We start from the raw sequence: 25,801 nt of genomic DNA on the forward strand, positions 1-25,801 counted from the left end.
CACTTCCTTATCCAGACATATTCCACTGCAACGCTTCATGTTAGTAAGAGGATCTGTTGGGTCATGTCGCATTACTTTACAGTTAGGATGTTGCTCAGAAACATTATTAACTACACATCAACACAAAATTTGAATTACTTGCAAATCTCCAGAACACACACCTACGCCCTATTCACTTCTCTTCTTCAGTGCTCTCTGTGGAACTGAAAGTGGAGAGCTTCCTTTAATTTGCAGTACTATACCCAAGAAAGGCCACGACAACAGTCAGGAAACACATAAAAGAAAGAAGAAAAGCTAATTTGCCCTCTCTGTGCTTTAAGTAGAAATGGTAATGCGGAAGGCAGCCTCGGGCGTCTGTGGACAGTGATTATGAGTAGGCACAAAGTAAACTGGACGAAGATAACCAGAATTAATCTGCCTGGCCAGTCAGACGGGATGGATAGCTACATTTTTTTTTTTTTTTACTTTGTAACAAAAGAGCTTGCCTTAAGAGGATTATTACTCCAGACTCATCTGCATCTAAACACAAGATGTTTACATGCAAGGGTCCTGCATCTGTCCAATGGGTGCAACCATGCTCTGAGATATTGGTTGACTGACACAACTTAGTTTAAGGTGCCTACAGAGGAGTGACTCTACTGCTCCCCAACAATTCTGTTCAGTGCAGATAAGGCAGCAGTCTGTACCCCACAAACTGTCCCTCTGCTTGTGCACAAGGGGGGGTGGCTAGATTTAACATACACGCCAGGGCTTACTTACTTAGGAAGCAAATAACTTTAAGTGCTGCATGTCTGCCTCACATATCCTCATATTCTCTAAAAAAACACTTAATCCCCTCTTTATGATAAGCTGTCGAGGAGTTTGGACTGTCTACTGAGGACCAACACCAGGATTTAGGGTTTCAAAGCCATCTCAAATTAAATTAAACACAGGGGCCCTCTAAATCTCAGAGCCCTGAAGCACTGTATTAGACAACAGAATATAAGTGGCTGTGTGTAAGATAGCTGCTTCAAAAGGCCACACATGAGTGACCCAGGCAGAGCATCATAACTTATCAGGCTTTATTGGCCTCCTCCACTTAAATTCTGTCCGGTCGGCTTTCCGTCTCATCTCTCATCTACATAGGCATTCTGAAACGCAGTGAGAATTGAGTGATTGACCTCAAACGTACCAGACACTGCCCATTTCTGCTTTGTCTGCATCACAGACAGCCGTTAAAACAAGCGCAGGCTTGTGAGGCAGCACTCCAGGTCAGGTCTGACCCACCAGCTGAACAGCTGAGCCTGCAGTCCAACTCAGAGCACAGTTTGTAACTCAGCATATTCATTCCCACTCTCCTTCACTTCTACACCCCTGAAACCTAACAGTGGTCTCTTCTGCGCTTGTTGACATGTTGGATTTGGCCTTTAAGTGTTTCTGACCAAAACCAGGTTGCTGTTTGTTTGCCAGCTTCACAACACAGAAAAATGGAAACTCCAGAAATGTGAAGCCTTTGATGAGTCTTGTTAAACACAGCACACTGCAATAGTAAAGCTGATATTGAAAATCCAATTTAAGAGTGGTGGGAAGAGCAGTTCAAAGGAGGGAAAGTTGAGAAATGTGTGCATAATTTGCTCATTTAAATGCTGAAAAAGATAATTGACTGTAAAGAAATCTGTAATTCTTGTTTTTCCCATGATTAGTGTCATGCTGAGAGCTAAAACACTTCGAATATGCAGCAAACTATGTCTCATATATTTACTTTGTTTTGAGACTGCCCCCCCCCTACCCACACACAAAGTGGTGGGGTTGAATACTCAACTCTTGTAAAAAAAAGAAAAACATATTGGCAGTATCGATTCCAGAACAAAGAAACCTCCTCTGGAAAAAGACATTGTGACTTCTTCCTTCTTTTGTGGTTCTAACCATCCTTTTGGATGAGTCATGTATTGGAATCATAAACTGGAGTTTGTGGGTTCTGTTTTTTCTACTTGATTGTGTCTGTTTGTGTGTGTGTGTGGCTTCACCTCTGACACGAGGGATTAACAGAAAGATCCAAGTCTTTGACGCTGCTGCATTGGTGAGTGCAATTTTCCCATCATTGTTGTGGATCAGAATAGCCCCGGTGCCTAGAATGGTCACCCTGTGTCTCTGTGACAATGCTTTAGTGATCCACACACACTACAGTAATGGCTGTTGGTACAAAGACCTTTTGACGTTGAGGGTTGGGGGGGTCGGGGGGGGGCACAGCATCGCTGTGGCTCAGCACTGGTAACATTCTGCGTCCACTTGCTTGCCTCTGCAGTGGCCAGCCCCTCCCTTCACAACTCCCCACTCACATTCAGCCCCTCTTGAAATGGTCGGGAGAATCTTTTCGCACGTGTATGTGCATGCTTTTTCTGTGTGTATGTGCGCCCGGGCTTACTTAATTGAAATTAAGATCTATGACTTATGGATGCGCTTTACCTGTAGCTGTACTTCCTACTGAAAGCAGGAGAAGTAAGAGGGAGAGCGGAGAGACACAAAGACAGAAAGTGGCGGTTCTCGTGCAGACTTGAAGGAAGCACTGTGCTACCAACAGATGCACTGCTTCTACCAGCTAATTACTACCGCAATGTGGCTGATACTGCAGGAGAGGAGATAGCATTGAAGAAGTGGGGAAAATGACAGATAAGTCGATGCTGTGTGTGTATCAGCTGTGTTGGCTGCTGTTCTGTGTGAGGGCCTGACGTACATGCTGCCCATACATAATGCAAACTGTCCAGCAGCGTTCGGGTGGCAGCGATGGGAGGAGACCCCCCTGTGCATTGAGCACAGCCTCTCCCTCCTCATCAGGGTTAGCCCAAGATACTGCATCCATCACCACCCCCTCCCTCTCCATCCCCATCATGCCCCTTCCTCCTCCCTGCTTCCACTTTTTCCTCATCTGTTTTCACATTCTTGTCACAGCACAGCAAACACTCAGAAGTCCAGCTAAATTTACAGCTTTGTAGATCAGATATTGTAATGGGCAGAAGCTGAATTAGGATGGAAATGACAGAGAGAAATAGAGTTGTTTTTGAGCAGCTTAATGAGGGCTTTCCTCTGATCAAAGCAGGAGGAGGTGCAAGGAGACGGGAGGACAAATCGCCACTTTAGAGTGGGACTGAGTCATCCATGACTGAGGAGGAGTCTTACACTGTGACTGAGTGGTACTTGAAGATGTTAAGATTAGATATACCACTGTATATCCACACATTCTTGGTGTGGCTGTATAGATTGAGCAGCTAAAGCCATCCCGCTGTAATCAGGCGCCCAAGGCTTTGCTTAACCCTCTGCAGTTGACGGACTGGACCTGAGCCTTCAGGATGATGAGCTGTTGGCATGTGGCTACTTAAGTACACACTGCTTTGTCTGAATGCCCCTCCTTCTTTTTGCCAGAGGGCACAGGAGGAAATTCAACCAATTATTTCAGAGTATTAACCAAGAAGATTGTGAGACAAAAGTCTCCTGTCTGGCAAATGATAAGTTATTTCAATGCATACTGCTAATATGTGACCACATCAATTCATTTTGCACTTTAACCGGGAAAGCATGTCTTAGTGCAGAAGAACAACGCTCTACCTATGAGCACATTTGCCTCCATACGCATGCTGCAGTAATATTCTTAACCCATTCAGCACCAGTTTAGTGTCCAAACCTTGATGAGCCTAAATACTAAACCCAGTGTCCTGAATTGTTTACACAAAAATGCTAAAGTGAGGATAAATGCTGATTCTGTCTTTTATTTGTGGTGAGTAACCTTGACAATGGGTTTCCATCCATTTTGTTGAAACAAAATCAACTAGTATAAGATTTAGTTGGATTGCATTAACAGAAAATGATCAGACTATGCCCCTGATTTTTATTACATTTAATGTAGTATTAGTCAGTCCACAGACTATGTTATCTGTCTCTCTTCTCCATTACAATATCCAGCATCAGTGTACATGATGTGGGTATGAATGAAGATGGGAAATGCGAGCATATAAGGAGGATTAAACAGCACTTTGTCTCACAACGGCATCACAATGAGATGCCGCGCAAAACTCGATCGCACCCATGCAGAGTCCCTGAAACTACCAGGAGCTGATGACTGATTTTCATATTACTGAGGAGGAAACATCTCTGACAGATGAGCCCATAGCAGCATCATCCATACGCTACCTACACACTGTGTGAAAGCATGCAGTCAGGCTCGTGGGTGGAAAGAGGGCTGATCGCCCTAATTGATCGATCTACAATCTTCCAGCAGTCAAAAAACAATACGGTCAAGGATCTGATGAGTGATAACAGAAGGCGTGTGTCTGTTTGATTCAATCAACACTAAGCATGAGATCTAAAGCGATGAAAACACCAAACAGACACTGTTTCCTAAGCAAATAGTCCACTGCGCTTGCTTAGGCAAACCCATTGTTCCGCCCGCCTCAGCTGAGGTGAGCTGGTTGCGCTCACACTCAATTAGTGCACAATCACACCAGCACATAGGCAAAAGAAAGCTGTTTTACTGCCTCTACAGAGAATGAAAAATAATCTGATAACAGCCAGGTCTAATACAAAGTGTGAAGTCAGGTTTCTTACCAACTACAGTGAATCTATCCATGTAATTGAGGACGTTCCCAAAACTGAGGATCCCGGCGGCAGCAGCCGGTGAGCGGCATCTGAGCAGCGCGGCGCGGAATTTCTGGCCCGGTTTGCAGGGGTGAAGGTCCGGGCTGGATTTCAGTCCGGGACTCATGCTGCCCGACAGCGTGCGCACCTCATCCGAACTGCTGCAGCCTTCAATCTCACATCCATCGCTCTCCACGCACATTTTCTGGCACGAAAGATCCAGCGCAAAAGGAGAGAGACTGGAGAGGGAAATTGTTTAACAAGGACCACACGCAACGATGATCACTGATTTGAACTGAAATTAGTCGCAGTGAATATGTTGTCTTGTTTGTTGAAGCACAGAAGTAGCTCTTCTCGGGATCATATTTTTCTAGCAGTGAGCGGTGACTGACGGTGGTGCGCTCCTTAGTCTCTCTATCTCTCTCTCTCTCTCTCTCTCTAGGACTAAGTGCTGGTGTAGGGGTGTGACCTGGCTTTAACTCCTCCCCTGTAACTCTGCAGAAAACGATGGAGCCGCACCTGATCCTGTGAAAGCGGGTCTGTGGTGGTTAGAAACTGCGAAAAAAACACTACTTGCTCGGAATCTCAGAGTAGTCGGACATCGGTGGGAGAGGTTTTATTTCTCTATTAATTCAAAATCTGTCACTTCTGTTATGCAGATAATACTGTTTCCTTAACAAGTACTGCTATTATTACTACTGAATAACCAGGATAATAGAAGTAGGTTAATGAAGTATGTTGCACAGAAGCGTTCAAATATCAGAAAAGTCACGGTAGTCCTTAAATACTTAAATTATAAGTAAAGTGTGCCAAATTGATGAATATCTAAATATTTGTATGTTCTTCTCTGTTACGCCGCTTTTTTCTCTTTCTTTGTCTCTGTATACATTTACAGTGTCCAACTTTCATGGATTTAAGGTCTCGTACTGAACATAACTTTCTTTTTAACAGTTTGTCCCTTTTTTTTAAGTAAAAAACTCACTCTTTTCCTTTTAATGAAAAAACAAACACATGTGATGAGGTGTCTGTCCTGGCATCAATGCTGAACTTCTGAATGTCATCACTTCGACTATTTGTTGTGCCTTTGCCTGAAGTTCTTTGCTTACAGTTTAAAAAAAACTACAGGGGAAGAATATTTCAAGACTACAAAAGAGGTAAAACAGAGAGTAAATTGAGATTTTACCTAATTTTGTTTTTATAGCTGTAAACCACATGGAAAAATGTATTCTTGACAAGTGCTATATAAATTAATTCCATTTCACTTAGTTACATTTTGCTGTACATGAAAACGGAGCACTGCAACTAACATACCTCAATAAGCGCAGGCCACACCTACCAAAATGTCCTGTGGTTAAAAAAATCAAACTAATTAGCATTTGCACAGAATTAATGTTATTACTCGTGGAATATCTAAATTGGGCCTTGCAAATAAACACATATGTGCATACTGTCCCAATCAAATCAATAATCACCTCCACATTTTCCAGGGTGTGCACACTAGTTCAACTGTTATGGAAGAGCTGTCCAGGTTCGTCAACCTCAGCATCTCCATAATCCCTCCGTTGTGCTTCTCGGTTAAAGACAACACCCAAACTTTACCAAATCAATAGTCCAAACTGTCTCCATGAAAACGGTATTACTGGAGATAAAAAACAAAACTACTAATAAATCAGTGGCCTGATATCTTTACAAGCCATGAAAATTAAGAAATACACAGCCACCCTAAAAGATCATTTGATATAATTTCATAGAATCTTCACCTTTCCAGTCCTGCAAGAACTGTTTCTACTAAATCCTGCTTTGCCACTTGTGAATCTTTTAATCAGATACTTGTTACCAACCGTTCCTTTTTCCTGTAAATGAAAAATAAACAAAACAAGGGCCACGCCTTCATGGGTGCCTGTCAAACATGACGAAATGGTAAATAATATAAAGGTAAGCAGAGGTAAATGGCTGCAGAGTGGGGAGAGTTTGTTGGTTTGTTTGTTGCTGGTGAAGCCCCCACCTATAAAAAAAAAAAAGAGCTTGAGGAAAGAAGAAGAATAGGGAAGGAAGGCGGAGCATGACAAACTGAAATTAACCAGGTGTGCAGAGAAGGTATGCATTTCTAGATGTATGACAGTAAGGAAGTCTACTGATTAAAGGAAATAGTTACGTTGCGTTTGATAATAAACCAGATGGTTAGGTGTACAGGAGCACTGTCACGGTGTGTGGAACTCAACTGTGAAATGTCAGTTTAAAGCCCACAGCCAGTGGTTAGTGGGCTCTCCCACTGCAAACAATGGGCTGTGACGGATGTGCAACTAATACAGCAGCTACACTGCTGTCCACTTTCGCATTAGATTTATTTTAATCATTATTAAAAGGAACCGTGAGTATTAACCAAGTTCCATTGTTAAACCAGACAGCAAGGAGCAAGGAGTTTCGTTTGTGGGTTCGTCTACACTTTAAATCCTATTGAGCTTCCCATGTGAGATCAGCATCATTGGCCGTGTTTCTAAAAAAAAAACATCCCAAGAGACACTTTCAAACGCTACAGTAATAATGATAGGAATGTGAGTGATACATGAATAATACATCCTACGTAACTCTGTTGAAATTTAGAGAAGAGAGAGAACAACCAAAAATATCCTATTGTTTCCAGCATCCACAGTGACGTGTTGAACCAGAACTACGACTCTGCCTGTGAGTCAACAGCAAGAACTGAAATTATCATTCAAAACAAACCAACCCAGCACTATACCTCAAGACAAATTATCTGCTGGAATTTGAACTACTTATTAGCCTAGATATACAGGTTGTCTGCATAACTTCCTGCCCTGCACACACTGTGGAGCTGTTTTCACAAAAGATAGGACCAGCGCTTCAGACAATTCGCAGATGACACCATGAAAAAAGCGGTCGTTGTAATTGCAGTGCTAAATTTCAGTGAGTCATTTTTCACTCGAAAGCACAGCAGAGCCATTAGCCCAGAGATTTTTCACTCTGACCCAAATGTCACGTAATCAGTGCAGTTCTGACTGATTCAAAAATTCAAATTAATCATACTGAAAAATGATTTAAAGCTCAGAAATAATCATATATTTGCTGATATGAGTGACCAAGTTTGCTATGTTTGCTATACTTTAAATTAAGCTTCCCCGAGGCACAGCGTGTAATTAAAGATGGATGAATATCTTATTGGAAGTTTATCTTTGTGGCCTTACAAATTGTAAAAAAAATAATCTACTTTGGTTAATAAAAGATGAACACCATACACACTCCTTGAGTCTTACAGTTTTACAGTTTTACAGCAGTTTCTGTACTTGTCTGATGTCCACCACTGTCTCCACCTGCAGTGAAGCTTGCGTATAGAGGAGGATGACCTTAAATGACTGCAGGGACTTTGCTCTCCACAGGTCACACACAAAATCTGCATAGAACTCCTTGTATTCATGCTGCTCTTAGACAGCTGGGCTCATTACCCACTGCAATACTTGGTGGATTAACTTATAATGTAAAATATCACAACACATTGACACTTCTTTGAAATTGTCAGTGGGGTGGATCCTTATAAGACTTGATAGATGATGATAAAGGCATCACAGCTGTGTAATGAAAAGATTAAGTATCAGTCTCTAAATGGCTCTGCTCCTGCATGCAGATGAGTGTTACTGGGCTCTCTATGGTCTGTCAGACAAGAGACAAAACATCTCCAGTTAATTGGTATCACTTTTCTGGTATGTGCAAAGGCTTACTTTGATATTGCCAAGACGAGAATACCAAATTGTCCCCAGTATGACTGAAATTGATCATAGAAAGCAACGTCTTAAAAATGCATTACACTCACTGTATCCAAAGTGCATCAAAGAGATTTCGTGACACATAGGAAGAACACAAGATGTTGTTGATTTAGCGTGAGTATAGAGTTCTTTGTATGAGTGAAAGATGGGCATGCTGAGAGGGGATTCCTGACAAGCCTTGTTTGATTTTGCTGAAAGCCAGAGGGGACACTGGCCAGTGTTGAACTGGGTCACCTAGAGATGACTTTGTAACAGGCATCATGATGTTTTTCTCCTATATTTCACATACTATCAATCAGAAATGGAATAAAATCAGAGCTTTTGTCAAGATCTAAACTAGTGAAAAGAGATCAAAATCCAGGAAGGAGATATAAAGAAGATGAGTGAATTTGAATTCTGGCATAAGTAAAGATGAGGGCTGGGTTCTTTCTTGGCAGTGCTCTGCAAGCTTTTGGCATTGAGAGGATATTTTTATTTTTTAAATCTGAATGCATTCACAGGCACTGAGTGGACCTGTACTGTTGAATTTAGACTGAAATTAGAAAGTTCTTTCAACAAAACCAAAAGCCTGCCATGGCCATGGGTTCACAAAACTGCTTCCAAAGCAGTCATCCACTTACTTTCCAATAACTTTGATGTCTAAAAACCCTTGGTTTGAGTCCTGAGAGTATGATGCAAAAAGAACAGCCTGGCAGGCTCAGCAGAAGATGATCAAGTGATACTGACAAGAATTGCTTTTGTTATGCTGCAGACAGATTCCAGCATAAGCGAGGTTTCAGGAAAAGAGAAGAGGGCCAAACCAGCCAGTGGCCTCATGCAAAGGGTTCAAGGGGGAGCCCCAGTAAACAGTTGTTCTGTCTCTCTGCCCGGAGCCCCCAGGCCCCCCCTCTGTTTCTTTGGCATGTGTTTGATATGCTGGTCATGTCGGTGGGATCCTGTGTGTTTTTCTATCGGTGGGCCTAAACCTATCTCTCAAGTTATTCCTCTATGTGGCTCGGAGCCACTGAGTCACTGTGGCAGCCTTCCTTCCTGTGTCTGCGCAGGGCCGAGCCACCAGTGCAGGATGGAAGATAACCTACTAATCGCTGAGCCCAGCGCCTGCAAGATGATAAGCTGTCTCTTTTTAAATTGTAAAACGTGGCTGCCAATGAAGTTTAAATGTCCCTCTGACATGTGTGTCCATCAGCTGTGTGCCTGTCAGCTGCTTCTCTGCTAAACATGTCTGCACCACAGACTCTTTTCAGGGCAATAATAAGGGTTAGACAATGCATGGTATATTCCTGTTCTTGTTGAAGTTATACATGGAATACTGCCATTTAAAATATTGTATGCTCGCATCTGTTTTATGCTCTATCCTTGCAGAAAATACACATACATATGATTCTCCTGGTGTTGTCTCTATCATCAAAGTTTATATAGAGTCCAGCAAGCACATTTTTCCTTCCTGTACCAAGAAACAGGGTTCTCCTGGAACACAATGTTCATAACAGATCAAGAAAGAGAGATCGAATTGTCCCATATCCTCCCCCAACTAGTGTTCGGTTCGACTGATAAAAAAGTGCCAGTTGGACAACTGCTCTTACCTGCAGAGTACAATTTAACATTTGACATCTCTGTCTGTTTAATTTCAAAACATGGGGTCTTTAAGTCACTTTCTGATTGAATTTCTTCAAGGAGTGGCTGTGGTGTTGCCTCTGTCATCTATATAGGATTGTTCCACTAAGGTAAAAGGGCAAATGGGGCTTTGAAAGAACTCACTCTATTCCTATAGTGGGCGCAGAATTAATCAGATGTCTACGATCTCTCTCAAGCTCTTTCAATTATTTCGTTTTATATATGAGAACATAATAAAAAAGATCATTACATTGTTTACCAGGTCTTCCCAGGAGTGGACATCCCAACAGGTTCACCCCAAGGTCAGAATGTGCAATGCTTAGAGAAATTCCTCCACAATGATGTGAGACACTGATAACATACAGAAAATGGTTACCTCAAGTTAGTGCTGAAGGTTGTTCTACAATCTTTTGGGTCATGGGCTGTATTTCATTTGACTGCAACACTGCTTGTACATTTTGGTCTAGTTTAGCTTTTAACATGGTGAAATAAGTCATGTGTTGCTGTTCATCTGAAGTTGTTTTTACCTGATTTTGTTACCCGTCAAGACATTATTTTTCTATTATGTCCTGAAATGTAAAAACCTTCAAATAAAAAATCATTTCTACTCTCTTTTCCACGTGACTGTATGTGTTGAAGTTCCAAAGATTGAAAAAGTGGAGCAAACACAATTCTTTATGACAGCCGGCTATCGAGAAACATTCAGCAAATCTTGTGACTAAGCTGTTATCATCAGCATGGTGGTGAACTGGGACTTTTCACAGTGAAAACAGGCATTGGGCCACCTTATGACTGTTCTAGTAACCTACATTTGTTTTTGGAGCTGGAGACGTCTTGAGGTGCAGGCCCAACCTTTCTGACCATCACTTAATTCATTGCAACCTCCTGACCTATAGACTGTCTGTACTTGTGCTTGCCTGCAGCTTGCAGGAGCCTGAGGAGCCCCTTACCCCCTCTGTTCCATTAACTCCGAGACAGACTGAGGCAACAACAAGAATGTCTGGCAGCTAAGCAGCTGATGATTTGAAAAGATCTGGGCTGATGTCTCCACTCCTCAGAAGTCTGATCAGGGGGATTTTGCACAGTGAAGCAGCATGAGGCAAAGAGTGACTAAATATAGTGTCCAGGGTCAGGGAATCTTTTATCTGTTCATTTAATTATTTATTTGACATTTACATCCAAGTTAGATTCCTTGGTTCTGGGTCATCAGTCTCTGTTGATCTATCTGGGAGGTAAAACTAGTCCAGGCTGACCTAAAAATCTTCCTTTTTGCTAAATATCTTTTACCTCCAACTGCATTCTTCATCCATACCTAATTGGAGGAGTTGGAGTGGCTCTGATGCTGGGACTGCCTTACAACAAGACCATATCTGAGTGATGCTGCGGCTCATATTTATAGTTTGCATAGGTCTGTGTAATTACCCAACTGCCATGCCTGCTGCTGGTCTGTGAAACAGCTCTCTGTAGGCCAGTGGTCAGCAAACCTCTGAAGCAGGAATGCTAAATACATAGGTCCAGACACTGCATATGCCATTACTGGGTAAACCTCAGATTTGGCTGCATTCGTGTTGCAGTCTATATTTGTGCGCCTTGCTCCTGACAAAAGCATTTCATGTCAGCTTGACTTGATCTACGACCATCATTCACATTCTTGAAGTCCAGCAGGAACTAAAAATATCAAATATGTATTTCAAATCAAGGTGAAAATACCACTGAAATCTACATTGTGTTTCCTCACTGTGATGCTTCCATCACTCACTGACTTGCGTTAAAATTGATGCAATCAACAACCATTTCCACATGTATGCATGCCTGTGTGGATATAACAACCCCCCCCCCCCAACAGTCCAATCAACACATTTGTTTTGTTCTTTTGTCACCCAGCAACTACACACAGATTTGTGCTGACACCAACAAATAAATGATAATAACTTAAATGAATGTATCCAGCTCCTTTTTCTTGTCCTGACACAGGACAAACATGTTTGTCATTTCTAAAAACAGGAAAGCACAAATGATGTAACTGTCCAAATAAGTGACAGCACAGAGGGTGGAGAGAGCTCTTCCTTCATGTGACGTCATGTCACTGCAGCACTTTACCAGTGATAAGGAAAAAGTGCAACTTCACATCCACAAATGTGGTTTGACTCCTCTTATCACAGCTCTGCGGCCAGCTCTGTGGAAGGGTGAAAGTAGCACAAACATGTGGTAGATAAGCTTTCTCTTCTCTTACAGTAAATATGTATAATGCTTACTGGCCATTTCTAGTTATTAATGCTGCTATGCTACGTCACCCTTTTGTGTGACTATGTCTGAGGCCTGACTGGTTTCAAAACCAAAATGCCCCCCTCCTTAAGTAAACACTAACAGTATCCGCTCCCTAGGTTGATCGGCCTGTGCAATTTATTAGCCATTGTGACAGTTTCCTGCACAGCCAGAGTCCACAGGGGAAATGGAGAGGTACGCAGATAAAGTGCTCAGAAACATGGCGCACAATACCTATTGTGTTTTAATTACAGGTCAAACTGTTACCTCTAGAATGTTTTTCACATATCTTTTGGCACACGTGTGTGTATGTGTGTGAGATCTGGCTTGTTATTCAGAGTATACCGCATATCACGCTGCCTGGTCTATTCCCTCGGTGTACCGAGTAAACACATACCTTCTGGAAAATTACAAGCTGAAAACTGAAAAGTTGAAAAACAAAAGGAAATACCAGTAAATTCCACAATAGCACAACCAAACCTTTAACAATGGCTCAGCATCCTTTTGTAAACTCTTTAATAAGAAGTGTTTATTGGATTATACATTTTGATTCCGGTGCCAAATCTCACTTGAGTGGAACAGTTTTTAAAACCAATAACAAAATGAATGTGTGGCCCCATTACTCAATGAACATGTTCCCCAGAATGACAGGAGCCATGACCTTTGACCTCCAAACATTGTTGACTCCAAAGCTCAACAATAGGGACCTATTAGGTGGATGTTTAACACCTCTGCAGCAGCTCTCTGAGTAGTTTAGAAACTGACTGACAAGGAGCTGTCACACCACAGTGGGTAAATTTGCCCTTATTGTCTGATCTGTGCAAGCCTTTGACAGGAACAGCCAAGCTTAAAATGATGGATGTCAGTACCGACCATAAACTCAGCAGAGGTCACATATTCACAGTCACAATTTAGCATATATAAAAAGTCAAATGGTTGGTTTAACATGATAGTAAGGGAGTTTGTTTAAATTTAATCTGCGATGAGGTTGTGTGACATCTGACAGTAATGGTTGGAACTTATGTTTGTGCAAAATTTGAACACTGCTGGATTTCAGTCTGCACTGTGCTTGTGTCCCTCATGTTGCACATACCTTTGCCATGAAAAATAAAAACTGACAATAGATGAATGGAAAAAAATAAAAGCCTGATTCCAGAGAAAAACAACCTAACATCAGAAGTTTGCATGCTGAATAAATACACAAGATCAAAGATATAAATTTACTGTCAGTGTCAGGACTTCTTATTACATCATGTACTTAATTCATTGCAACAATGCCTCTAACAATGATGTGACAGGGTAACATCTTAACTCTTTATAGGCCTACAGCATATTACAGTGCACTGACAAACACTGTATAGGTGTTTGTCTAGTGAAGCACTGAAATCAATGTCCACACAACGATAGTAACGATCATTTACATTTGATATGAGTAGCACACACACCATAAAAAGGGCTATCGTGCATATTGATATGTGCATAGGTGCAGTTGGATTCAAAACTCTTTATTCCAGTAACAGTAAGCAATAAATATAGGCTAAACCTACAGACAGACTTGCAGCTTCAGTTTGAACTTTCACATCCAGAAAGTTTACAGTTTATAGTTCTTTAACATGATGAAAACCTCTTTTTCAGGTGTTCAGATATAATTGGGCAAATTAACATATTATTGTATTTAATTTTTTCAGTAAAAGGCTTTGCAGGAAATTCCTGAAGTCACGAAGGCATAAACATAACCAAAGGGTGGGTCTCCTCCTCTGAGATGATTTCCCAGGCCTTTACTGAGTGGGTTGAAATCAGCTGTCAACTCTTTTTAGAATATTCCACCTCCTCAGCTTTAGAAAACTCCTGGGTCGTTTTTACAGTATATTTTGGTTCACAGTCAGTCTGTGCTGTTCAGTGCTGTCTAATTACACACTTTATAGTTTTGTCACTTTACACTTCAGAATTCATCCGGCTGTTTCTTTGCTCTGTCACATCATTGATGAATATCTGTTACTCAGTGTTATAGAAAGCCATGCATGCCTTCAAAATCACACTGCTTCCACATAGTACTTCTATCCTTGAGCCTCATTAAGGTTTTACACCTTGTGCTGAACCTTCTGTACTTGTCCACCGGAAATATTCTCTTTATGGTCATGATAGGTATATCTACTAAAGAGTTTTCTTTGCTTGGCTGGATTTTGTGAAGTAGTTTTGCTTTACGATAGACTGGGTTCTGTAACCATCCACTATTTGTGTCTTTCATGGCTGTTCGTGCTTTTACATGATGCTTACCAGTGTGTTCAGTTTTTTTTCTCTCAGAATATACCAAATTGTTGATTTGGCTGATCTTATTGGTTCCTCCATCCACAGCCAAAGTTTCATTCACACTGAGAGCTTATTTGTTGTAAATTACCTAAATGCAAATGACACGCTGTGAGTTAATTCAAGACCATTCACCTGCTTAAGTGTAAAGAAATGAAAGAATAGTTAACACCTGTCTATGAAACAGGTTTGGATTCACTTATCCAATTGCAATTGTGCCATTGAAAAAAGGATGCTTCATATTAAAGGGCTTAATACCTAAATCCTACTTTCAATTTGCATGTGAATGCCTTCAAATTCAACCTGAGGCTCTGTATTTTATGATATATTCACTGACTTTAACGGGAATAAATAGAAACCTAACTGCAAATATATATATGTGATGATGAATTTCCCACTTCATTCACTTCATCCTTTTCCATAAGAAATATGTTTGTGCTCTTGAATTTGATTGTTTAAAAGATTAAAAAGGTATTTGCCAGGCTAGGTATAACAGTGTGTTGTAGTTCTTTTTAAAGTAGTCCAAATTATTCACATACATTATCACTACAAGAATGTCATTATGTTCTGTTCTGCCTCATATGTGGGGATATAAAAGAAAATGACTGCAATTCTGTATAGTCTGTGCATGGAAACATGAATATCCCTTATGTCAGGTCTACTGGAGGTCTCGGTGAACATCTGGTAAATCCACTGTGCTTCACTAATGAAACACAATGGGGATCTTTATGAAAGTATTTTCTCTACAGTGATGCAGCTGCGCCACCCAGTGGACAAAGTTCCCAAAGTAAAAAGCCCACTTCACATCTTTGTGTTAAACTAAGCAGCTCCTCAAATTTTCTTGCTGCATCATTAGAGTTTGTCAAAGAAAAAACATTTATTATTTCCAGCAGCTGTTCAAGGAAATCCATTGTATGCAAATGTGCTGGTCCAGCCCAAGGCCCCTCTGGTCCTCATTAACATGCAGCAGCTGTACGCTGGCACGGATGCTCATGGATGGAAAGGTTAATTTGATTATCCTCAAGATACTTCAGCAAATTCAACGTTTTAGCTGAGGGTTATAGGCTGACGATGTGTGGGACAGGGCACAAAGAATGTGAAGCAAATTGTAAATAATAACCAAAGCATCATTTTCCAAAGCATCAACTTCTGGTGAAACCAAAGCAGCTATCAAAAAGTATTTTGTCTATTACATTTCAGAGGAAGATTTTGCACCTGAGTTTGCATGTTCTCCCCGTGTATGCGTGGGTTCTCCCCGGGTACTGCTGCTTCCTCCCACTGTCCAAAAACATGCATGTTGGGTTAATTGGTGTCTCTAAAATTGTCCCCAGGAGTGAGTGTGAGTGTGTGTGGTTGTTTGTCTCTTTTGTCTCTATGTGACCCTGTGATGGACTGGTGACCTGTCCAGGGTGCACCCTGCCTCTCGCTCGATGACTGCTGGGATGGGCTCCAGCCCCCCTGCGACCTGACAGTTGGATTAAGCGGGTATAGGAAATGGATGGATTAATATAATCTTTTTCAACACTTTAGCTGTCAAAGCTTCTCAAACTGTTTCAGTTAAATAATCTTTTGAGATTAAAATCAGTAATCATTCATTTTTTTCACAACAGAAGAGATTACAGAAAAGTCCAGTGAACCAGGGATGCAGTTATTGTGTTTCATTATTCATCTTTGAGCCCACTGATTTAGCCTTTTGACTATGACTCTTAAGTTTAAGCACCACTAGACCTAACTACCTACCTGCGTGGAAGGTATTTAAATCCATCCCCACTTTGAGTTAGTCATACATCATCATTACCAAAGAAGTTGGAATGTTTTATGAAATATAAACGTTGGAAGAATATTGTGATATAGAAGCCATTTCAATCCTATTTAAGATTAATAAATATTTTGAGGTTGGGGGATGTTTACTACAGTGTTGCATCACCTCTTTTCTTAACACGCACTCTGTGTTTGGTACATGAGCGAATCAATTGCTGTTTTCCTCTTCAAGCTTGAGTTAGGATGTCGGATTCTTATCAGTTGGGGCTTCTTTAGTCATAGTTTTAGTTTCAGAATGCTTCACATGGTTTCCACAGGTAACAAGTATGATCGCTAATGCACCTCCATACAATTATGGATTTCTAACTCAATGCTACACACAAGCCAGATGGTCCTTTCTTCCCTTTTAGCCCCCAAAACATATTCATATTTCCAAAGATAATTTATAAATGATTGATCAGATTATAAAGAGCTTTTCATTTCACATCACTCTATCATAAATGAGATTCTGGACAGAAAATATCTCTCTTTCTCTTCTGTCTTTATCATTTCTTGGCATTAACGTTTCAATCTATGATTGCGAATGCAGCAATGATAGATCCATCTAAACAGATAGTTTATGCATAGTATATGAACATACAGCACATGTACAATATAAATGTGCATATATAGCTGGAAAATTAACCAAGCTCTTCAAGGGTTGAAAGAACATTTTACTTGCAAGTTTATTTAAACATAAAAACTGTATTTACAGAAAATAGAATTACATTCACTTTTAAAGTATACCAAACAGTGCCACTGAAAAAAAGGTAATACTGTGATCATGTGTAAAAAAGGACCACTTGCACTGTGAAAATACTGTGAGGTAATGCCATGGGGGCAATGCAAACAAATTCTGGTTGGAAATTAGATAAATAAAAATAGCTGCGTTTAAATTATTTCAAATTTCCAGAGCTAAAAAAAATGCCTCTGAGACAAATGTGTGATCCAAATAAATTAAACAAATAAAACAGGATACAAAACAGTTCAAGGCTGAGAGAACAAGCGAGCATTCGATGGTGTGGAGTTTTCTCTGCATCTATAAACAGTGTTTTGGTGAAAAGTGACAAAAAGGGATTTTGTTCAAGTAAGCTCAACCACCAAGTCTCTAAACCAGTGATATACTTAACATCAGCTATACTTTACATGAAAGGAATTACTGCTTTTGCCCATATTTACTCAGTTCTCTTGTCGCTCAGTTCCAAGGAGGGCTCAGGTGTGGAACCCTGCTGTGGCGGGGAATCTTCTGGTAACACACACACACAAAGACATATATAAAACATTCTGAACTAAAACAGGGAGCACGCACAAACACACTAGTTGGTGCAATGAAAGGTCCAAAAGTATGGCAAGAATGAAGTCAGTTTAGATCCAAACAAGAAAGACAATATTGTCTTTATAAGCTTGGGCCTGTTTCTGCCTGCCAGCTGCCAGGAAACTAGACTTTCTCAGTGTTATTGGGGTATGTGTGCAGATAAGGGGAATTTGTGCTTAACAGCATAAGGAGGAGAGCCATCTTGTATTGAGTTAGTTGAATAAAGGACTATTGTTCTCAAATGGATGGACTCTCCATCAAGTGTATGACGCAGACATTAACAAGTGAATGGTGATCCAGTACACTTTGGGTGTTGGTGCTATATTACCTTCAACCAACTGATTAACTGCTTTCCTGTCTTCAGAAATGTAGAGGGTAGTAGTCAGGAAAAACACTCCGCCTAGGATCCCAACAAATGGGCAGAGCAGGAGGCTGAATTTCAGACTGTGGAAGTTCCAGTAAGGGGTTTGTGGGTTCGATACGCGGATCGCATCAGAGATCTGGGGGCGCAGGTGTGAAAACAACATTAAAGATGAGCTTTGTGTTCCTAGAGGTGTGAAACAGTTAAAAAACTGTGAGACAGTGTAAAAGTGGAGCTGTTTCTCACCACTCCTAATAGGTAAGGACTCCCAGCGTCACCGAGGAGATGACCAACTGTAATCTGTAGAGCCTCAGCTGTGGCCCTTCTGGTTGGTACAACAACGTACTGAAGTAAAAAGTAGAAGCAAAACAACATGTTGGGACCAAGTTTCAGAAGACGGTTTCAGCAATTTTATTCCAAAAAACACGATTTAAGCTCACCAGTAGTATATCAGCCAGGACAGCCCAGTTCAATGAAAGCAATAATTCACCCAAGAAAATGAATACCTGAAATGAGTAATTCAAAACACAAATTTTGGCCTAAATTCAACACACATTTATCTTCTCTAGAGTGAAGAATGAAGGTGATGGTTCAGCAAGATCATATCAAACAAAAGGTTGAGTCTTACATAAGTAGCTGGAATGCTTGAAGATGCCACAAAGATGATGATAAAAAGGAAAGGGACCGATCCAAGCATCCCCACTGCACAGATGAGTGGGTCTGCATATGGCACTTTATCTCTGAACCGTTTGGATAAGGTGGTGCCCAGAACCCCTCCCAGAATGCCTGTTGCCACCGTCACAGCACCAAAGACATAACTGTAGGGTGCAGAAGCAGATGGCATTGTTTTGAATTTGCAGAGATTTCAAAGAACCAGTCAAATGCAAGTCAAAGGCCATGCTGCACCTGTCTGTGGAGTTGCAGGCTTCTCCGTTGCAAGCCGGTCTGAGTCCCTGAATAACGTGAGCCCTGGATAGGAAGGTGGGCAACCAGAACGCCAAGGCTCCGGTGAGGAAGGCCAGAGCCGTCACTCCCAGTGATGACCACACATAACTTTTACTAAAATCAGAGTCCACAAATAAGAGAAGCAAAAATTCAAATCAGATAACACCTTGTTGCAGAAATGTCATATAACAAAATATCTTGTTTAGAAAATCTCACAACACTGAAACATAAGATATATCTGAGATTATATGATTATAGATTTTAAATGTGATGTCAGCAATGTTAATGATGTCATAGTTGGCCCACTGGAGAGCAGAGGCACATTTTTTCATCTCTTTAAAAAATAGATTGAGGAGATCCATTGTCTAAAATGTTGCTTTTTGTTACATATCTATATTACAAAAAAAATATTCAGCTGATAAGTTTGATGTGACTAATTATATTCTCAAGGTTACAGGAGAAATCCAGCTTTTGTTTGTTGTTTGTTCACCATACTTTTTCAGAAGATACTTCACATCCTCCAGGTATGAGCTTGGCTCTGTTACTTCATTTCTATTTGTCTCTGCTGCACCTCTCGGGGGGTTAGGGCACAAGAAGATCATCAAGATGAGCCCCACTGCACCCATGATGGGAGTGATCTGATAACATCAGCAAAAAAAGTTCAGCCACTTTATACTGATCAATGCCTTTGGATAGATGATAGCAAACATGATCTCACCCTGAGAGCCCAGTGCCAGTCTCCTGTGAGAGAAGCGCTCCCTGCCCCTGTTATGTATCCAAGGCCACTGAAAACATACAACGATGTCACAAGACTTTTACTAATAGCTGAACAACAAAAGCAATTTACAAATCTGGGTCAAATTTGCTTCAGTCAAAGCCACAACAGATTACATCTGATACTACAGTGAATACGCCATTCAAAAGTCATATCTGAACAGCATTGGCGTACTGCAGTAGATTAGTGTGACTGAACATTCAAACAGAAAAATCAAATCTGTAGACTAAGAGTGAGTTTGTTGCTAACCTTCCAACAGGGATAAAGATGTAGAAGACACAGATCATGATGCTCCGCTGACCCCCAGTGAAGAGGTCTGCTATGATGGTGGGAGCAATGGTGGAGTAACTGGCCTCTCCTACACCGACCAGAGCTCGTAGCAGAACAAGAAGCCAGAAGTACTAGATAGATAAGACAAAGAAAATGAAACAGTCCAATGTTGTTTTCCATTCCATTTGCCACAAACATGAGTCATTCTTACAGATTAGATCAAGGTTAGCAATTGTCAACTCATCCTCATCTTCAAAATAATCAGAATGCAGTGAGATTACTCTCTCTTCAAACATTTAATTTGTTAGTTTGTGTCATGTGGTGTTCTTCACCATCTATGGTGGCAGGAAAACGTATGTGGGGTTAAGTTGATAAAATGTCAGGTTGGCTTCTGTCAGCTGTGGCCCACTCAGCAGAGAAATAAAGCTAAACATTAAAGAATATCTGCTACTAAGATACTTCCTGTATATAACACCCTTCTTTTGATGCCCCAATCAGATCACTGAGGAAATGCTGTGGAGCTAATTTAATTAAGGGTTAATGCCAAAAACCCTACAGGAAGAATATAGCTGAACTGAAGGGGTTCTGTGATCAAGAGAAGCCCAAAATGTGTGCAATTCAGGTCTGATCCTACGCTTCTGGATGCACTTTTGCTTTGGTCGTTAAAGGCAGCTGAATACTTTTTACTCGAATGAAACTCTTTGATGTTTGAGTATAATAATAAAACATATTTGATTTGTGTTATCAACAAATTACAGTTGTCTGCTTTACTTGTGCTTGCCACTATAGCTTTGCTTTGTGTGCTCGTAGCTCCATAAACTACACATGTAACACTCATGATGAACTTGAATGTCAGAGGAACAATAGCTAACCAGTAGCCAGAGGAAGTGACACATTGCAATCTTTCTTTTTTCCTGTTATGAGAGGGTATGTGAACACATCTGTTTCTCACTTACTGACTTTGTGACAAAAGAGCTGCCGGCTGCAGTCAGAAGCCACACACTCAAGCCACTGATCATGATGTATTTGCGATTATAGCGGTCCCCGAGGTAACCAAAAAGAGGCGCCAAAAGTAAGAAGCTGCAGATGAACACTGTACATGCAATGACACAAAATTAGTTATTCACTTACAATTAATCAAAATAAATTAATCAAAGTAAAAAAATAAAAAATAAAAAAACACTCTCAGTATGACAGGCAAATGAAAACTTCTGAGTTGGGAACAAGAGGTACCATACATGTGCATGCATGAGTGTCAATGTTATAGTGTATGTATATGTAAAAACCAACAATGCTTTTCAGTTCACTTGCAGGACATGCTGCTGAACTTAATTTCAAATAGTTCAAGGTGAAATATAGACCAACTGTGTGTGTGTTTTTTTTTTTTAATGAGATGCATCCTCATACCTGTTTGCAGAAGTCCAGCTGTACTGTCACTTATTTCAAAAAAGGTCTGGATGTTGGAGAGGACACCTGCATGACAATAAAGTTTCCTGTAAGTGTCACCAAATCTGAGGCTATAACAGCATGTGTTGACGTGCAACACAAGAGGATCATCCAACCTGCTATTGTGTATCGCTCCATGTAGTTGAGCAAGTTTACATAGCACAGCACAGCTATAGATATATAAGCCCTTGTAGTTGATATGGCTGGTTTCTCTGCTGCAATTGGTGCGAGTGATGAAACGCTGTTTACAAGAGTGCCATAACGAAGACCCGAGCTGGAGCTCACGCTCCATCGAGGTACTGGGTTGTCCTGGGGGGATGTCTCAGATGTCTTGGGCTCCATAGTGGGCAGCTCTTTCCTCATCTAAAGACACAGAGCGTCTCACATATTTAAAATGCTGCAGCATGTGCACAGTGGTACAGAAACAGGCCCTCTTTTGACAACTCATAAGGGCGAGAGAATGAATACTGTAAATTAAATCTAAAACTACACCTCCACACAGTTTTAGCACAACAAATTATTTGCTTAAAGTAGAAACAGAAAAATCTACCAGCCCACTGAGCTGTAGTGAAAGAAGTGATGAAGCACTTATAGCATGAAAAAAAGGAAAGATTTTTTCTGAAGGATAATTCTATTTGATATTGCAGCCATTAATAGACTACGAACCCATGACTGTTATTTGGTGAGACAGGTCTTCATGGTGATAAATCTTCCTTTCTTTTTTTAAATACATTTGTTTTTGTGTTTTATTTGACTTGTTCCTTTGAGTGGTAAATGTGCAAAAATATATAGATATTTATATATATATATGACTACACAGTTAACAATAAGCAGCAATTCAGAACTAAACAATTGATGGAATTATATTTTTGGCAGACAATGAGTGACTGTCATACTGCACATTAATCTACTAATAACACACAATGAGAACATTATACATTTCTCTCTTTATGCATTGCTTTTGAAGTCTTTTGGTCCACACGTAATCTTGTTTGCGAGAAATAAGATAACACAATTTGTGGGGGAAAAAATTACACAAAAGGCAATTACACAAGTATATAAGAACAACTCTTTCAAAATAACAGAAAGGAGAAGGAAGCTCTTTTGTCAGATATTTCACAGTTCTTACAAACGGAAAAAAACATGGTTAAAGTGCTAATGACTACTGATGAGTAAAAGACTTTATTGCTTGTTATATCTATATATCTATATATATAAAAGCAGACAGGATTAAACAGTAGTGTTCAACAGATGTACACATAAAGTAAGAAGACAATAATATAAAACAAAAAGCATCTTGGTTTCAGTTTTGTACTCACAGAGAAGCTCATAATCTCTGTGTCCAGGTTACAGAGTTCTTGCAGTGAAACAGTGTGATCATTGTCCATGAAATCTTTTCTCTTAACACCACACAGCAGAGTGGCTGTACTGTTAAAGCTTCAGGTGCCTTTCATCAAGGCTATCACAGCTGTTGGTGTAATTATATCACTGACGTAATCAAATCGTATAGGTATTGTACCTTTAGGTAATTTGTGCTGTCTTAAATCTAAATAAGAGAAAGCCACTCACCTACTTGCTGGTAGTGCCTTTGTATAGATTCTTAATCTTCTCAGTTCATCTTATTTTTGTATACTTGAGACTGTCAGTTAACAGCCTGGCCTTCAGTGTGACTCTGAGGCTTGAGGAAGCTAACAGAAGGCTCACTTCTAACTTGACTCAAGATATATTAAGTTAGCAACAGGACCATCCCACTCAGGGTTGGTCATATGCTTCTAGAGCTGGTTTAATGCAATGCAATATCTTTGTCACTTTTCTTCTGCCTTGTCGTTCGGTTATTCATACTGTCTTGTAGAAGCAGAAAATAAAGAAACAATAGGACAATATTATTTACTGTCAGCCCAATTCATACTTACTTTTTAGCAGCTTTATACACACAGAGAACAGAATGGCAAAACAGACAGCATGTGCGTTTCAGTTACTAAGCTTTAACTGGATGCTTTTTTACTTTAATCAGCTGAATGCCTCTGATTTTCTATCTTTGTTTGTCTAATAAGAGAACAGAGGTGGTACTTCTCTATCTTAAAGAAGTGGTCTTCAAAGTCTAGGAATTATCTGCCACATCAAAGCCGGAGCCAAAAGACAAATATATCCAACATATCAGGGCTCATTAGAAACACAATGATGAGGCCCCAAATTATCTCAGAACAGAAGAGGTACTATTCTAAGTACTATTTAAATACAGAGACACCAGCTAATACAAACTGTGGTGAATATTAAGTTCATAACAGTCTCATTCGTGTATGAAGTCACAAAAAAATTAACATCAAAGGCTTTTTTTCCCCCACAACATTCAAACACATTGGTCATGGTAGCGTACCCACACATTTATACACAAGACGTTTCCTGAAAGTTAATTTTTTATTTTTTTTTACTTTTATCCTCCTAAATGTATACAGAGAGAGAGCATTTATTTTCCACAACTCAACCAAGGACTTTTTATCTGATGTGAGTCTTGTCATAATTCCATCATTTTAAACAGTCTAAAGCATTGACTGGAATGTAAAACCTCAACCTCAATAAATAATTGCTAATTTGGGAAATCACAAAGAGCACCAAACTTTTTTCCAGGAACTTAAACTTTCACAATCAGTTCCTGCACAAGTTGAAAAGCTCTGTTTACACTGCAAGAGAAACTAAAAGTTTTCACTGATCAACACTGCATCAGCTTTTTTATAGATTTTCCATCTTTACTGGACCAAGTATTAACACACTTGGTGACGAAAAAGCAGAGACAGACAAGAACAGCTTACCACCACAGCAGCAGGTGTGGTTACCGCTGCCAGGAACGAGCGATTCTAATCTGCCAGTCAGCTTCCTCCCCCTCACTCACAGCTCAAGAGAGCCTGTTCCTTAAACTGCGAGTGTGATATCATTTCTGGCTTTAGGTTTTAAATAAGAGCATAGCAAAAAATGCCAAATGCCAAAGTATATTCATTCATTTTTATGTCGTGTTATTTTCGCTTTCTAACACTCGTTTTCATTTGTATCACGATGGCATTTCCTGTTACTTGCCTTATCATTTGTAGCTGTAGAAATGCTGCTTAAATGTCTTTTTGTTCAAATGACTGTGATCACGTCAGTTGTTGTCAGCTAGTCTATAATTAGGGTCGAGCGTTAAACCACTGCATCATGTGATGCAAGAGCTTTTCTCGGGGGAAATATCTAAATGTAAAATACGAATAGTAAACTAGCACACGGAATTTTTTCCTTGCCTTATATTTCTATAAGGCATCTGATTCATATTAACAATGCAAAGACAGATTCAAAGGGTTTCATCTTTACTTAGTTTTTTTATTTGACTGTTTTTTCATACCATTTTGTTCCTAACAAAATGTGATTTCTCATTTGTTGAAACAAAGGGAATGTGTGAAAATAAGTATGTTTTTACATGTACGCTATGTTGGGACATTGTCTGCAGTTTGCTCCAATATCCACTTGCATGTGGTTTACTGATGGAAAAGATGAGCTGAATCTCAGTGAAATTGTCATGCTCTTCACAGCTTCTAATCATCTAAACCATCAAAAATTATCAAAATCTACCAGACATATATCTATATTCCATAAGTATTTATAGCATGGAGTGTTGCAAATCTGTCCGTGTTGCAAACTATCTCTCAGGTATCAGTGTGTGAAAATATGTGGTGAGACCAACAAGACAGAGAGAATGTGCACAAAGAAGAGGAAAACTTGCGCTGTTACGTACCATAAAGAGGTACAAGTCGATTTCTATTGAACTACTGCAGCTTTGCAGTAAGTACTTACCTGTCAAAAATATTCTGGTCATCGTTTACAGGACATGCAGTACTTCACTATATATCTTTTCTTTTTAGATTACCTGGAGCATACTTGATGACAGTGGAGCTGAATGGGTTTGTTAGAGAAGGAGTTTCCCTTTATCAGTGATGAGTAGAAAAAGGGGTGGGATGAATTCTCTGTGAAGAAGAGTATTTTGTTCTGTGACCCTCTGTTTTTCGGTGAGGTTTTACCTGTGATATTTTCAAAGATGTTACTTGATCCTGCTGAGGACACCCAAAAAAGGTGCAGTGCTGTTGTTTGTTGTTGTTGTTGTTGTTTTTCCAGTTTGGTTTGTTAATAAAACGCATCTAAACATTTGAACCAGTACAATGAGTTGACTAAATAATTTAATAATACAGAAATAATAATATATGCCCATCATTTTAGTGGCATGTAGCCTATACCAACCAAGGCGTTTTAAAAAAGTTTTTAAAAGTTATAACAGAAATGCAATACTG

General features: G+C 40.1%; 2 protein-coding genes across 4 annotated transcripts in view; both read right to left on the reverse strand.

Moving 5' to 3' along the window:
* Positions 1–5,126, reverse strand: part of spns2 (SPNS lysolipid transporter 2, sphingosine-1-phosphate) — a 59,445-nt gene extending 54,319 nt beyond the window's left edge. The window contains exon 1 of one of the 2 annotated variants that reach the window (XM_072375756.1): positions 4,579–5,126. In XM_072375756.1, coding sequence (XP_072231857.1) covers positions 4,579–4,810 — 232 coding nt within the window. In that variant the 5' untranslated portion in view covers positions 4,811–5,126. The remainder of the gene's footprint in view (positions 1–4,578) is intronic. The other variant, XM_072375757.1, reaches the window with a different exon arrangement.
* A 12,052-nt stretch (positions 5,127–17,178) lies between these two features.
* spns3 (SPNS lysolipid transporter 3, sphingosine-1-phosphate (putative)) lies at positions 17,179–23,184 on the reverse strand. Of its 2 annotated transcripts, none has more exons than XM_072375429.1 (13): positions 23,062–23,184; positions 21,605–21,851; positions 21,450–21,515; positions 20,999–21,135; positions 20,022–20,173; positions 19,716–19,782; positions 19,493–19,635; positions 18,959–19,111; positions 18,681–18,870; positions 18,493–18,558; positions 18,299–18,397; positions 18,020–18,191; positions 17,179–17,622 (listed from the first exon to the last, which is right to left on the reverse strand). In XM_072375429.1, exons 2-13 carry the CDS (start codon positions 21,849–21,851, stop codon positions 17,552–17,554), a joined length of 1,563 nt encoding a protein of 520 aa, XP_072231530.1. In that variant the 5' UTR covers positions 23,062–23,184; the 3' UTR covers positions 17,179–17,551. The 2 variants fall into 2 exon arrangements, with proteins under 2 accessions (XP_072231530.1, XP_072231529.1); XM_072375428.1 differs by having other exon boundaries at positions 23,058–23,184.
* Positions 23,185–25,801: the final 2,617 nt, after the last annotated feature.

The sequence above is a fragment of the Leuresthes tenuis genome, unplaced genomic scaffold (assembly GCF_036924035.1).
Source record: "Leuresthes tenuis unplaced genomic scaffold, fLeuTen1.0.hap1 SCAF_21, whole genome shotgun sequence".
NCBI lineage: Eukaryota > Metazoa > Chordata > Actinopteri > Atheriniformes > Atherinopsidae > Leuresthes > Leuresthes tenuis.